The sequence below is a fragment of the Salvelinus alpinus genome, chromosome 16 (assembly GCF_045679555.1).
Source record: "Salvelinus alpinus chromosome 16, SLU_Salpinus.1, whole genome shotgun sequence".
Lineage (NCBI taxonomy): Eukaryota > Metazoa > Chordata > Actinopteri > Salmoniformes > Salmonidae > Salvelinus > Salvelinus alpinus.
Window position 1 is genome coordinate 46,033,952 of NC_092101.1, and position 16,605 is coordinate 46,050,556.

The 16,605-nt window shown below is 46.0% G+C and overlaps 1 protein-coding gene across 2 annotated transcripts in view; it reads right to left on the reverse strand.

Annotated features, from left to right (window-relative positions):
- ano8b (anoctamin 8b) overlaps nucleotides 1-16,605 on the reverse strand; it is a 150,391-nt gene that overhangs the window by 12,102 nt on the left and 121,684 nt on the right. For both annotated transcript variants that reach the window (XM_071346392.1, XM_071346393.1), the window contains exons 7-16: nucleotides 15,926-16,053; nucleotides 15,035-15,196; nucleotides 14,377-14,529; nucleotides 11,434-11,560; nucleotides 10,597-10,652; nucleotides 10,391-10,465; nucleotides 6,779-7,026; nucleotides 6,035-6,566; nucleotides 3,084-3,275; nucleotides 1,972-2,103 (exon numbers count right to left, since the gene is read on the reverse strand). In XM_071346392.1, the coding sequence (XP_071202493.1) occupies nucleotides 1,972-2,103; nucleotides 3,084-3,275; nucleotides 6,035-6,566; nucleotides 6,779-7,026; nucleotides 10,391-10,465; nucleotides 10,597-10,652; nucleotides 11,434-11,560; nucleotides 14,377-14,529; nucleotides 15,035-15,196; nucleotides 15,926-16,053 (1,805 nt within the window). The remainder of the gene's footprint in view (nucleotides 1-1,971; nucleotides 2,104-3,083; nucleotides 3,276-6,034; nucleotides 6,567-6,778; nucleotides 7,027-10,390; nucleotides 10,466-10,596; nucleotides 10,653-11,433; nucleotides 11,561-14,376; nucleotides 14,530-15,034; nucleotides 15,197-15,925; nucleotides 16,054-16,605) is intronic.

Here is a 16,605-nt window from a genome sequence, read left to right on the forward strand (position 1 = left end):
CCGGAAGACTGTGTGATCATGCTCTCCGCAGCCGATGTGAGCAAGACCTTTAAACAGGTAAACATTCACAAGCCCGCAGGGCCAGACGGATTATCAGGACGTGTACTGAGAACATGCGCTGACCAACTGGCAAGTGTCTTCACTGACATTTTCAACCTCTCCCTGTCCGAGTCTGTAATACCAACATGTTTCAAGCAGACCACCATAGTGCCTGTGCCCGAGAACACTAAGGTAACCTGCCTAAATGACTACCAACCCGTAGCACTCACGTCTGTAGCCATGAAGTGATGGGCCGCCCCCAGGTGGTAAGGGTAGGTAACAACACATGCGACACGCTGATCCTCAACACAGGGGCCCCTCAGGGGTGCGTGCTCAGTCCCCTCCTGTACTCCCTGTTCACTCATGACTGCACAGCCAGGCACGACTCCAACACCATCATTACATTTGCAGATGACACAACAGTGGTAGGCCTGATCACCGACAACGACGAGACAGCCTATAGGGAGGAGGTCAAAGACCTGGCCGTGCGTGCGGTGCCAGGACAGCAACCTCTCCCTCAATGTGATCAAGACAAAGGAGATGATTGTGGACTACAGGAAAAGGAGGACCAAGCACGCCCCCATTCTCATCGACGGGGCTGTAGTGGAGCAGGTTGAGAGCTTCACGTTCCTTGGTGTCCACATCACCAACAAACTAACATGGTCCAAGCACACCAAGACAGTCGTGAAGAAGGCACGACAACACCTTTTCCGCCTCAGGAGACTGAAAAGATTTGGCATGGGTCCTCAGATCCTCAAAAGGTTCTACAGCTGCACCATCGAGAGCATCCTGACTGGTTGCATAACTGCCTGGTATGGCAACAGCTTGGCATCTGATCGCAAGGCACTACAGAGGGTAGTGCGTACGGCCGAGTACATCACTGGGGCCAAGCTTCCTGCCATCCAGGACCTCTATACCAGGCGGTGTCAGAGGAAGGCCCTAAAAAATGGTCAAAGACTCCAGCCACTGTAGTCAGACTGTTCTCTCTGCTACCGCACAGCAAGCGGTACCGGAGCGGCAAGTCTAGGTCCAAGAGGCTTCAAAACAGCTTCTACCCCCAAGCCATAAGACTCCTGAACATCTAATCAAATGGCTACCTACACTATTTGCATTGTCCCCCCCCTCTTTTATGCTGCTGCTACTCTCTGTTATTATCTGTACATGTTACCTCAATTACCTCGACTAACCGGTGCCCCTGCACATTGACTCTGTACCGATACCCCCCTGTATATTGTCTCGCTATTGTTATTTTACTGCTGCTCTTTAATTACTTGTTCCTTTTATTTCTTATTCATATTTTTTAAACTGCTGTTGGTTAGGGGATTGTAAGTAAACATTTCACTGTAAGGTCTACTACACCTGTTGTATTCGGCGCATGTGACTAATACAATGTGATTTGATATACTGTAGGAAGGACGCTTGTATCTTTGCAGTGACTGGGTGTATTGATACACCATCCAAAGTGTCATTATGTTTACCCATCTACCAATAGGTGCCCATCTTTTCAAGGCATTGGAAAACCTAGCTGGTCTTTGAATCTGTGTTTGAAATTCACTGCTCGACTGAGGGACCTTACATATAATTGTATGTGTGGGGTTCAAAAATCATGCTAAACACTGTTTTTGCACACAGAGTCCATGCAACTTATTATGTGACTTGTTAAGCAAACTTGTACTCCTGAACTTATTTAGGTTTGCCATAACAAAGGGGTTAAATACTTACTAACTCAAGACATTACAACTTTTCATTTTTAATTAATTTGTAAACATGTCAAAAAAATGTATTCTACTTTGACATTATGGGGTATTGTGTGTAGGCTAGTGACCCAAAAAATATAAATTCAATAAATGTTAAATTCAGGCTGTAAGACAACAAAATGTGGAACAAGTCAAGGGGTGTGAATACTTTCTGAAGGCTCTGTATCTGATGTACCTCAAGGATGACAATGGAGATGATGGCCATCTCAGGGCTGAGCCAGGGGAAGAGGCGCTGCAGCTGACCACACTGACCAATCAGGTAACAGTTGACTATGATGGCGATCAGACCCATGGCCTCCATCGCCGTCTGCAGAGAGACACACACACACCACAGACAGGTTTACTGTATGTACACAGAACATCATGCCTATAAAGCTTACACAAGTTAAATCCATGAATAGGCTTTTATGAAAGGACAGGTCTCTGTTTATTAAATATTAGTGCTGGGCTGCAACAAAAGTCTGTGCATTCTGTGGCCTTCCATAACCACAGTTTCCCATTCCCACCCCTCTGACTGACCTACCTGTCCCTCAGTCCTGCCTGTCCCTCAGTCCTGCCTGTCCCTCAGTCCTACCTGTCTCTCAGTCCTACCTGTCCCTCAGTCCTACCTGTCCCCCATTCCTGCCTGTCCCTCATTCCTGCCTGTCCCTCAGTCCTGCCTGTCCCTCAGTCCTACCTGTCCCTCAGTCCTGCCTGTCCCTCATTCCTGCCTGTCCCTCAGTCCTGCCTGTCCCTCAGTCCTATCTGGCCCTAGGTCCTACCTGTCCGTTAGTCCTGCCTGTCCCTCATTCCTGCCTGTCCCTCAGTCCTACCTGTCCCTCAGTCCTGCAGGTCCTTCAGCCTTCCTGTCCCTCAGTCTACCTGTACTTCAGTCCTACCTGTCCCTCATTCCTGCCTGTCCCTCAGTCCTACCTGTCCCTCAGTACTACCTGTACCTCAGTCCTGCATGTCCTTCAGTCCTACCTGTCCCTCAGTCTACCTGTCCTTCAGTCCTGCTTGTCCCTCATTCCTGCCTGTCCCTCAGTCCTACCTGTCCCTCATTCCTGCCTGTCCCTCAGTCCTACCTGTCCCTCAGTCCTACCTGTACCTCAGTTCCTACCTGTCCCTCATTCCTGCCTGTCCCTCAGTCCTACCTGTCCCTCAGTCCTACCTGTACCTCAGTTCCGAACTGTCCCTCATTCCTGCCTGTCCCTCAGTCCTACCCGTCCCTCAGTCCTGCCTGTCCTTAAGTCCTACCTGTCCCTCAGTCATACCTGTCCTTCAGTCCTACCTGTAGCTCAGTCATACCTGCCACTGTCCGATGCTCTCCACTCTCTTGCCGAAGGGTCTCTGCAGGCCGGTACAGAGCTTGAAGGCGTCGCTGCGGATCTCGATGATGTTGTTGATGAGGGCACACATGGCCGCCAGGGGGAAGGCTGAGGAGAAGAGAACCACGTAGCCGAACTGGACAAACATCTCCTGGTAGTCCTGGAAGGTGTCCTGGAAGGGACAGAAAACACAAGGGATAGTCAGCACTGTCTGTGACATGGATAGATGATAATCCCGTTCAAAATATGATTTGTTTTGTTTAACACTTTTTTGGTTACTACATGATTCCATATGTGTTATTTCATAGTTCTGATGTCTTCACTATTATTCTACAATGTAGAAAATAGTAAATAAGAAAGAACAACCCTTGAATGAGTAGATGTGTACAAACTTCTGACTGGTACTGTAATTGTACATGTATTGGAAGTTAGCTACTCATGAATAACTTAGCTACGCACAGTGACGTCAAGAGAACCCCTAACGTAGATGTCCGTCTTTTTATGGTTCAGTGGTACTGCCAGTTGACTCTGAGTGCATAGCGCCAGACACAGATACAATGTATTTACAGTTCCTGGTGGTAGTATTACATAAATACTATTTTCTATGAGACGTATGTGGCAGGGTCTACAGACAATCACGGACTACAAAGGGAAAACCAGCCACGTCGCGGACACCGACGTCTTGCTTCTGGATAAGCTAAACACCTTTTTTGCCCCCATTGAGGATAACAGAGTGCCACCGACGCGGCCCGCTACCAAGGACTGTGGGCTCTCCTTCTCCGTGGCCGACGTGAGTAAGACATTTAACCATGTTAACCCTCGCAAGGCTGCCGGCCCAGACAGCATCCCTAGCCGCGTCCTCAGAGCATGCGCAGACCAGCTGGCTGGAGTGTTTACGGACATATTCGATCTGTCCCTATCCCAGTCTGCTGTCCCCACATGCTTCAAGATGTCCACCATTGTTCCTGTACCCAAGAAAGCTAAGGTAACTGAACTAAATGACTCTCTCCATGTAGCACAAACTTCTGTCATCATGAAGTGCTTTGAGAGACTAACTAGTCACGGATCTGGGTTTGAACCCCGCCCTGTGCAACTGGGTCCTGGACCTCCTGATGGGCCGCCCCCAGGTGGTGAAGGTAGGAAACAACACCTCCCCTTCGCTGATCCTCAACACATGGGTGTGTGTTCACAAGGGTGCATGCTCAGCCCCCTCCTGTACTCCCTGTTCACCCAAGACTGCGTGTCCAAGCATGCCTCCAACTCAATCATCAAGTTTGCAGACGACACAACAGTAGTAGGCCTGATTACCAACAATAACGAGACAGCTTACAGGGAGGAGGTGAGGGCCCTGGATGTGTGGTGCCAGGAAAATAATCTCTCACTCAACATCAACAAAACAAAAGAGCTGATCGTGAACTTCAGGAAACAGCAGAGGGAGCACCCCCCTATCCACATCGATGGGACCACAGTGGAGAAGGTGGAAAGCTTAAAGTTCCTCTGTGCACACGTCACAGACAGACTGAAATGGTCCACCCACACAGACAGCGTGGTGAAGAAGACGGAACAGCGCCTCTTTTTATTTTTTTATTTCACCTTTATTTAACCAGGTAGGCTAGTTGAGAACAAGTTCTCATTTACAACTGCGACCTGGCCAAGATAAACCTCAGGAGGCTGAAAAAAATGTGTCTTGGCACCTAAAACCCTCACAAACCTTTACAGATGCACAACTGAGAGCATCCTGTTGGGCTGTATCACCGCGTGGTACAGCAACTGCACCGCCCACAACCGCAGGGCTCTCCAGAGGGTGGTGCGGTCTGCCCAACGCATCACCGGGGGCAAACTACCTGCCCTCCAGGACACCTACAGCACCCGATGTTACAGGAAGGCCAAAAAGATCATCAAGGACAAGAACCACCCGAGCCACTGCCTGTTCACCCCGTTATCATCCAGAAGGCGAGGTCAGTACAGGTGCATCAAAGCTGGGACCGAGAGACTGAAAAACAACTTCTATCTCAAGGCCATCAGACTGTTAAATAGCCATCACTAGCACCTTAGAGGTATATATACATATATTTGAAATCACTGGCCACTTTAATAATGGAACACTAGTCACTTTAATAATATTTACATATTTTGCATTACTCATCTCATATTTCTATACTGTATTCTATTCTATTCTACTGTATTTTAGTCTATGCCGCTCTGACATTGCTCGTCCAAATATTTATATATTCATAATTCCATTACTTTACTTTAGATTTGTGTGTATTGTGTGTATTGTTGTGAAATTGTTAGATATTACTTGTTAGATACTACTGCACTGTTGGATCAAGAAACACAAGCATTTCTCTACTCCTTCAATAACATCTGCTAAACATCTGTATGTGACCAATACAATTTGATTTGATTTACACCGTAATTACATTCAAGTTAGCACAGTAGTCAATAGAATAACTAGAAGTATTTTCCCCGAGGTAACCTCAAAACCAATCCATGCCATCCCAGATACCAATCAACAGCTTAGAGCTCAAGGATCCAATGAGAGTTTGTGAAGGACCCTAGGCAGGATATATTGGAGTATCATATGGATGGACAGAGGCATGACCTGAGTTTGGCTGAGAGAGCATGGGGTACATCTAGGTCCATGGTAACAGGAACACATGCCCAGCTACATGATTCTGTATGGAAATGGAAATAGATCTACAGCAGGATGGTTACCCCTCTAGTTGGTCTCATTTGGGACGATGGAATTGTTTATTTAGAGTTGGCATTGTTGACATAGTTCACATAGTGAGTGAGCCTGCTCATTAGTTAGTGTGTGTGTGTGTGTGTGTGTGTGTGTGTATGTGTGTGTGTGTGTGTGTGTGTGTGTGTGTGTGTGTGTGTGTGTGTGTGTGTGTGTGTGTGTGTGTGTGTGTGTTGTCTTCTTACCTCATATGTCTGCATGCAGCTCTCTATCTCAGCCTGTGCCAGACTCGTACTCTCCTGCTCCTCTGGCGGGTCGATCCATGACTCCCGCTTGGTTTTAGAGTCTGCCCTCTCCAAACTCCTCTGCCTTCTGCGATGACGCACCGTCACCGTGCTCTCTGGCCCAGAAGGCAGCGGGGCAGCCGCCATACTCTCATTGGCCGAAACTCCCGTGTCCTTTGTCTCAGTGACGCCATTGTCATCGTCATCATCATATGTCTCGAACACCGATGCCGGATCCATCCCCTTCTCCACCATAGTGGGGCTGCCGTCCTCCAGGAAACTGTCCTCCATTGTGGGGACGCAGCCCCCTCCAGACGACTTCCTGTCCCTCTTCTCTATGAAGCTGACCTTCCTCAGCTTGAGGCCACAGTCTATCAGACTCTCAGACGATTCCTCATTCTCTCCCTCACTGAACCTCCCACTGTCCCCCTCCTCCCTCTCTCCCTCCTCCTCTTCAGGCACCCCACATCCCCCGTTCAGACACTTCTTCTCCCTGCAGAACAGAGGAAAGGTTTGACTGTAGTCTAATCATATACTATCTATAACACTATTGTATTGGGTTAGCCATGTAATAATGTGAATGTGTCACACATCCTCAAACAAATCAAAACATAGGCTTGACTACACTGAAGGAAACATGTCTGAAAAAGGAAGCTCTCGTGTTACGTATTCATGGATGAATACAAGCTGTTGTGTCAGCATTACCTGCGCTCAGGCTGTCCCACCCCGGGTCTGGTTCCCCTCAGGCCAGGGCCCGGCATGGCCTGGTCGGTGGGTGAAACCTGGGGCTTTCCTGCGGCCAGCCTGCAGTACTTGAGCAGGGCTGAGAGGAGCAGATCCCAGACACTGCGCAGGGTGAGCTCGCCCAGCTTGTGGCGCTCGTACAGGTAAGGCTGCATCACCTCCTTCACGTTCTGGACAAAATGGCGGAATATCAGCAGGGTGGCCAGCATCTGACACAAACAGGAAATAGAGGACAGGATCAAGGGTTAAAGGTCAGCGATGGCAGGATCTGTCACAGGGTTTTATACCATGCATAGCGATTTCGATAAATAATCATTAGGGCACCACAGTAAACAAATGACGTTGTACAAAATCAAGAAATATAATTCCTTTGCAAAAATAAAATATTCACTCAGTACTAAACACAATGGACTGGAAACAACTGTATATCTAAACCACAAGCAGTTCACTCCCATTCAAATACACACTCTGGATCTACTGCCTGGTCCAATGTGCAACATCAAAACCATGACATGCAAAACTACCACTACCATGACTACCACTACCATGACTATCACTACCATGACTACCACTACCATGACTACCACTACCATGACTATCACTACCATGACTACCACTACCATGACTATCACTACCATGACTACCACTACCATGACTATCACTAACATGACTACCACTACCATGACTATCACTACCATGACTACCACTACCATGACTATCACTACCATGACTACCACTACCATGACTATCACTAACATGACTACCACTACCATGACTACCACTACCATGACTATCACTACCATGACTACCACTACCATGACTATCACTACCATGACTACCACTACCATGACTATCACTACCATGACTATCACTACCATGACTATCACTACCATGACTACCACTACCATGACTATCACTACCATGACTACCACTACCATGACTATCACTACCATGACTACCACTACCATGACTACCACTACCATGACTACCACTCCCATGACTATCACTACCATGACTACCACTACCATGACTATCACTACCATGACTATCACTACCATGACTACCACTACCATGACTACCACTACCATGACTACCACTAACATGACTACCACTACCATGACTACCACTACCATGACTATCACTACCATGACTACCACTACCATGACTATCACTACCATGACTACCACTACCATGACTATCACTACCATGACTACCACTACCATGACTATCACTACCATGACTACCACTACCATGACTATCACTACTATGACTACCACTACCATGACTATCACTACCATGACTACCGCTACCATGACTATCACTACCATGACTACCACTACCATGACTATCACTACCATGACTATCACTACTATGACTACCACTACCATGACTATCACTACCATGACTATCACTACCATGACTACCACTACCATGACTATCACTACCATGACTACCACTACCATGACTATCACTACCATGACTACCACTACCATGACTATCACTAACATGACTACCACTACCATGACTACCACTACCATGACTATCACTACCATGACTATCACTACCATGACTATCACTACCATGACTACCACTACCATGACTACCACTACCATGACTATCACTACCATGACTACCACTACCATGACTATCACTACCATGACTACCACTACCATGACTACCACTACCATGACTACCACTACCATGACTATCACTACCATGACTACCACTACCATGACTATCACTAACATGACTACCACTACCATGACTACCACTACCATGACTATCACTACTATGACTACCACTACCATGACTATCACTACCATGACTACCGCTACCATGACTATCACTACCATGACTACCACTACCATGACTATCACTACCATGACTATCACTACTATGACTACCACTACCATGACTATCACTACCATGACTACCACTACCATGACTACCACTACCATGACTACCACTACTATGACTACCACTACTATGACTACCACTACCATGACTACCACTACCATGACTACCACTACTATGACTACCACTACCATGACTACCACTACCATGACTACCACTACCATGACTACCACTACTATGACTACCACTACCATGACTACCACTACCATGACTACCACTACCATGACTACCACTACTATGACTACCACTACCATGACTACCACTACCATGACTACCACTACCATGACTACCACTACCATGACTAGCACTGAGTTGAGACCTAGGACACAGACACACACATATTGTCATTTCACTGCAAACCATGACCAAGTCAAAGCACAAACCACACATAGCACATTGACAGACAGTCCTCAGGCATCAGTCATCAATCAGCAGTTTACACCAATGACAACAAATGATTCATATGTTCCTTAACACAAACAGAAAGTGACATATAAAAACATATCCTCGAACATTTTTGGTTTTCAGAAATCTATAAACACACAGAAATTAATAAACTATAAACACACAAGGGCACAGTTATTAGAGATGGACTGAGTGACAGAAAGAAGGACAAAAGGACAGAGTGACAGATTGACGTGCCAGGCATATGACTTTCCCGACACAAACCTTATAGAACAGCTGCTCAAATCCACAGGTAGCCAGACGCTACAAACCCAAAGCAGAACACTGCTTAACAGACATATCAACCGCTTCCAAAGTCCCATCATGAACACAACCAACAAAGAGACAGGCAGAGTGAAAAAGCAACTGTGGAACATTCTATATGTGTTTTTAAATCAACATAGTATTCACATGTACTACACGTCTTCCTATAGTAGGTAACTGGGTGTGTGACAAGTTACCAACAGAATCCTTACAAAAACAGGACTACATGTGCTATAGGACTAGCAGGTTTATGCTAGCAGACAGCCTACAACAGCAGGTTTATGCTAGCAGACAGCCTACAACAGCAGGTTTATGCTAACAGACAGCCTACAACAGCAGGTTTATGCTAACAGACAGCCTACAACAGACACACATTTAGCCATCCTGCATCTACCTGACATGGAAATGCTTTCTATGCAATGTCAAAGATACATAATGATGCTAAAACTACAAGCACAACAGAATAACAGACTACAACTCTACACAAATAAGGCACATGATGTTTAAAGGTCTAAGGTCATGCATGGGGCGCTGGGCAGGTAATGTCGAGATGACTTTGACCTCTAACCCCTTGACACACAGGCAAGGTCGTACTTTGGACCTGAAGGAGGCCTTGATGACCCAGGGGATGGTGACGACCAACAGCTTGATCTTGAGGAAGACAAAAGGCAGCACATTGTCCTTCAGCTGTCTGAGAAGACTCTGTGCCAGAGAGAACACCAGTAACAGCTAAGACCAGCACCACGGAACCAGCACCACGGAACCAGCACCACGGAACCAGCACCACGGAACCACACAACAGAGACAGGATGGAAAAATAGACAGAACGAAGAGAGAGAGCAACGTGTGAAGGGGAGGGATGGATGAAGCAAGGAAGACCAGGAAGGTGAACGTGGTTTGGGTAACTATTTGGAAGGAGTGGAAACGTGTTGTGATTTCAGTGTCTCTTACCTCTTTCAGACGCTCCATGTCTTTGAGGTAGAATCCAATGTAGAAAAGGCTGAGATAAGAGTTTACAAACTGAAACTGAGAGTACAGAAAGAAAAGATGTGAGTGGTAAAAACCTCAGCGGGAAAGTGTAAATTCTGTATTTCAATCCTTTGTCTTGTGAAAAGTGAGTCCAATTTCCATGTAATAAGGAAGATGACAGCACTCACAAGAACCAATTTAATGATGAGATGTTTCTCATAGGCACTCTGGAGTCTATAGTTTTCTGTGGGGGAAGAAATATAATGTCAGATTTCACAGCAATAATCATCATCACCTGAATTAGTTTTTTAAATTCCGCTGCTCCTCGACTCTCTGCCCTCCATTAGCCCCTTCCCCTCTGCCACATGCACAAGTGTCCCAAAGCTGAGGGGGTGAAAATTACGAAGGGTGTAGGGACTAATTAGACCCTCCGATAGCCACTTCCACAGAGCCAGCTACGCTGCTCGCTTCAGCGCGAAGTGGTATCCCATAACGCACCGCGTTATTTTTGAGTTTGCACAATTTCATACAAAAGAATGGAGAGGTGTCTAATTATGGGCCACCTGTAATTGTTTGTGTCTGATTTCGAGGCTTGACACATGTAACAGATTACATTTCTCCCAAATAATTTTTTTTACATGTTACTGAGTTTTATATATTGTAAAACAACACAGGGAATTTTCTCCTTTCAATTTCATGCTTGTTTAATTATTTAAATGTGAAACATGAATTGCATCATCACAAGTGTTTCCCGAAGTTGAGCGGTTTATTTGTTCCTCACTCGCCACTCTTGAAGTCACCCTCTGAGTTTCGTCAGCAGCACATGACAATGGAGGGCCCTCCGACTGAGTTGATAGGGGCGAGAGGTTGGTTTGGGATTCACGGTAGGTTTATATATTATTTCCCCCCCCCCCCCTACCGCCTACCCTTTTCAGATAGACCAGCACCTGGTATACAGAAGCAGGCATGGTAAAATAGTGGGATGTTGGTCTGTGTATGAAAGGGATAAGAGTGCGTGTTCTCACCCATGTCATTGAGCCAGTAGGCTATCTTCCTGTACACCTCGTCACAGGCGGTCACAGTGATGGCCAGCATGATCTTAGGGATGAACCGGGCCAGACGAGGCACTTCTTTAATCCCCATAACAAACTCCTGCAAACACCATAACAACAACAACTTTCTTACTTATTAAACACATTACAAACCTGTACAGTCCATACAATGGCAATCTACATACAGGACCAGTCAACAGTTTGGACACACCTACTCATTCAAGGGTTTTTCTTTATTTTTACTATTTTCTACAATGCAGAACAATAGTGAAGACATCACAACTTTGAAATAACACATATGGAATCATGTAGTAACCAAAAAAGTGTTAAACAAATCAAAATATATTCTATATTTGAGCTTCTTCAAAGTAGCCACACTTTGCCTTGATGACAGCTTTGCACACTCTTGGCATTCTCTCAACCAGCTTCATGAGGTAGTCATCTGGAATGCATTTCAATGAATTGGTGGGACTTGTTAAAAGTTAATTTGTGGAATTTCTTTCCTTCGTAATGCATTTGAACCAATCAGTTGTGTTGTGACAAGGTAGGGGTGGTACAGTATACAGAAGATAGCCCTATTTGGTAAAAGACCAAGTCCATACTATGGCAAGAACAGCTCAAATAATCAAAGAGAAACAACAGTCCATCATTAATTTAAGACATGAAGGTCAGTCAATACGGAAAATGTCAAGAAGTTTGAAAGTTTCTTCAAGTGCAGTCGCAAAAACCATCAAGTGCTATGATGAAACTGGCTCTCATGAGGACCGCCACAGGAAAGGAAGACCTAGAGTTACCTCTGCTGCAGAGGATAAGTTCATTAGAGTTAACTGCACCTCAGAAATTGCAGCCCAAATAAATGCTTCACAGAGTTCAAGTAACAGACACATCTCAACATCAACTGTACAGAGGAGACTGCGTGAATTAGGCCTTCATGGTTGAATTGCTGCAAAGAAACCACTACTAAAGGACACCGATAAAAATAAGAGACTAACTTGGGCCAAGAAACACGAGCAATGAAATCAGTCCTTTGGTCTGATGAGTCTAAATTTGAGATTTTTGGTTCCAACCACCGTGTCTTTGTGAGACGCAGAGTAGGTGAATGGATGATCTCCGCATTTGTGGTTGCCACCGTGAAGCATGGAGGAGGAGGTGTGAAGGTGTGGGGGTGCTTTGCTGGTGACACTGTCAGTGATTTATTTAGAATGCAAGGCACACTTAACCAGCATGGCTTCCGTAGCATTCTGAAGCGATACGCCATCCCATCTGGTTAGCGCTTAGTGGGACTATCCTTCGTTGTCAACAGGACAATGACCCAAAACACCTCCAGGCTGTGTAAGGCCTATTTGACCAATAAGGAAAGTGATGGAGTGCTGCATCAGATGACCTGGCCTCCACAATCACCCGATCTCAACCCAATTCAGATGGTTTGGGATGAGTTGGACCGTAGAGTGAAGGAAAAGCAGTCAACAAGCGCTCAGCATATGTGGGAACTCCTTCAAGACTGTTGGAAAAGCATTCCTCATGAAGCTGGTTGAGAGAATTGTGCAAAGCTGTGTGCAAAGCTGTCACAAGGCAAAGGGTTGCTACTTTAAAGAATCTAAACTCTAAAATATATTTTGATTTGTTTAACACTTTTTTGGTCCGTATGTGTTATTTCATGGTTTTGATGTCTTCACTATTATTCTACAATTTTGACTGGTACTGTATATGGCTTCAAATATATATATCTAACTATTCTGTATTACGTGGCTACATACAGCTATAGAATGCACTGACAAGAACCACATCCATCCTAAGGAATAGATGTTTATGACCGATTCATAATCAAAAGAAATGTACAGTTGAAGTCGGAAGTTTACATACACCTTAGACAAATACATTTAAACTCAGTTTTTCACAATTCCTGACATTTAATCCTAGTAACCACTTTAAGAATGTGAAATTTCAGAATAATAGTAGAGAGAATGATTTATTTAAGCTTTTATTTCTTTCATCACATTCCCAGTGGGTCAGAAGTTTCCATACACTCAATTAGTATTTGGTAGCATTGCCTTTAAATTGTTTAACTTGGGTCAAACGTTTCAGGTAGCCTTCCACAAGCTTCCCACAATAAGTTGGGTGAATTTTGGCCCATTCCTCCTGACGGACCTGGTGTAACTGAGTCAGGTTTGTAGGCCTCCTCGCTCGCACACGCTTTTTCAGTTCTGCCCACATAGTTTCTATAGGACTGAGGTCAGGGCTTTGTGATGGCCACTCCAATACCTTGACTTTGTTGTCCTTAAGCCATTTTGCCACAACGTTGGAAGTAAGCTTGGGGTCATTGTCCATTTGGAAGACCCATTTGCGAACAAGCTTTAGCTTTAACCTCCCTCATGATGCCATCTATTTTGTGAAGTGCACCAGTCCATCCTGAAGCAAAGCACCCCCACAACATGATGCTGCCACCCCCGTGCTTCACGGTTGGTATGGTGTTCTTCGGCTTGCAAGCCTCCCCCTTTTTCCTCCAAACATAACGATGGTCATTATGGCGAAACAGTTCTATTTTTGTTTCATCAGACCAGAGGACATTTCTCCAAAAAGTACGATCTTTGTCCCCAGTTGCAAACCGTAGTCTGGCTTTTTTATGGCAGTTTTGGACCAGTGGCTTCTGACCCACTGGAATTGTGATACAGTGAATTATAAGTGAAATAATCTGTCTATTAACAATTGTTGGAAAAATGACTTGTGTCATGCACAAAGTAGATGTCCTAACCGACTTTCCAAAACTATAGTTTGTTTAACAAGAAATTTGTGGAGTGGTTGAAAAACGAGTTTTAATGACTCCAACCTAAGTGTATGTAAACTTCCGACTTCAACTGTACATCTCCAGTAAGGAAGTTTGACAGTGTTACTAGAAGCTGTTGATCATTCAGTGACCTGCAGTTCGAAGCAGAGGAGCATGGCCAGGAACACAAAGCAGAGACACAGGATGCAGATGGGCAGGCTGACCAGCCACCTGAACACCCTCCTCCTCCATGGTGGGTAGTAAAACTCCTCACAGCCTGTTATGGGGCTGCACCGCTTCACACCCTGTAGAGGGGGGGGGGGGAGAAAGAGGAGAGAAAGGGTGTAGGGAGGGAGGAGAGAGTTGAAGGGAGATGGAAAGAGGTGGAGGGAGATGGTGGAGGGAAGCGAGAGGTGGAGGGAGGAGAGAGGTGGAGAGAGATGGAGGGAGGGAGGAGAGAGGTGGAGGGAGGGAGGCGAGAGACGGAGGGAGGAGAGAGGTGGAGAGAGATGGAGAGAGGTGGAGGGAGAGAGGTGAGAGAAGGAGGGAGGGAGGCGAGAGGTGGAGGGAGGAGAGAGGTGGCGGTAGATGGAGAGAGGTGGAGGGAGGGATGTGAGAGAGGGAGGGAGGGAGGAGAGAGGTGGAGGGAGGAGAGAGGTAGAGAGGAGAGAGGGAGTAGCAGGAAGGGAAGAGGAAGGAGAAATGTTTACACCTGTTCATTTTTATTGTAGCTCTGTGTTTTCCTTTAGTCATCTTCTTCTGTAAAATATATTGAGACATTGAGTTGAAATGTTCTCATGTCCTCCTCACCCTAAACTGCGTCCGTGGTTCCTCTAGGGACTCGTTAGGGGTGTCCAGCGTACCCCACTTATAGGCCAGCTCCGCCCCCCTTCTCTTCCACCTCTCCAAGAAGAGAGTGGCCCACACCACGTTAAACAGGGCAAACACCACACAGCAGATATCACGACTCGTCTGAGGAGAGAGAATACACAGCAGATATCACGACTCGTCTGAGAGAGAATACACAGCAGATATCACGACTCGTCTGAGGAGAGAGAATACACAGCAGATATCACGACTCGTCTGAGGAGAGAGAATACACAGCAGATATCACGACTCGTCTGAGGAGAGAGAATACACAGCAGATATCACGACTCGTCTGAGGAGAGAATACACAGCAGATATCACGACTCGTCTGAGGAGAGAGACTACACAGCAGATATCACGACTCGTCTGAGGAAAGAGGAGAATACACAGGTGGTCCTTCTATTCTATGAAAAGACATGAGATCATCATATCTGAGGAACCTTAGAAACACTGTTGCTACATTTTCAAACGTCAACACAGTTCAATATCTCCCCGTGAGCCAGTAGATAAAGGCTAACGTTGTTAAAGAAGGGAATACACTGTACTTCAGAGCAGATTGGAGTGTATCACAGTGAGTATGTCTCTGTGTATCTGTACTAAATGAGATACAAACAGTGCATTTGAAAAGTAAGCTGTAAGTAAGTAAGCAGTGTCTTGACCCCCAGGGCAGGAGCCTATCTCCTGTTTCTGTAGCGTGAGGCAGCTTGATGTACAAGTACACCCCATTCCTGGACCGGACACTAGTCTATCTCCTGTTTCTGTAGAGTGAGGCAGCGTGATGTACGAGTACACCCCCTGGATAGGACACTTGAAAAGGTCCAGTGTAAAAGTCACCTGGTCAGACTCGGTGAGAACCCAGAGCACGAAGCCGATGACAGCAGGATACAGCATAGACGTGGTGTAGAACCCCAGCCAGGCGAAGTACATGGCTATCTTCACCCCAAAGTAGTCACGAATATCATCTAGATAAACCACAGAGCGAGACAGACTGTTAGATTCACCACAGAGCGAGAGAGACCGTTAGATTCACCACAGAGGGAGAGAGACTGTTAGATTCACCACAGAGGGAGACAGACTGTTAGATTCACCACAGAGGGAGACAGACTGTTAGATTCACCACAGAGGGAGACAGACTGTTAGATTCACCACAGAGGGAGACAGACTGTTAGATTCACCACAGAGGGAGAGAGACCGTCAGATTCACCACAGAGGGAGACAGACTGTTAGATTCACCACAGAGGGAGACAGACTGTTAGATTCACCACAGAGGGAGACAGACTGTTAGATTCACCACAGAGGGAGACAGACTGTTAGATTCACCACAGAGGGAGACAGACTGTTAGATTCACCACAGAGGGAGACAGACTGTTAGATTCACCACAGAGGGAGAGAGACCGTTAGATTCACCACAGAGGGAGAGAGACCGTTAGATTCACCACAGAGGGAGACAGACCGTTATATACACCACAGAGGCGTGTGTGTGTGTGCGTGTTTGTGTGCGTGTTTGTGTGTAC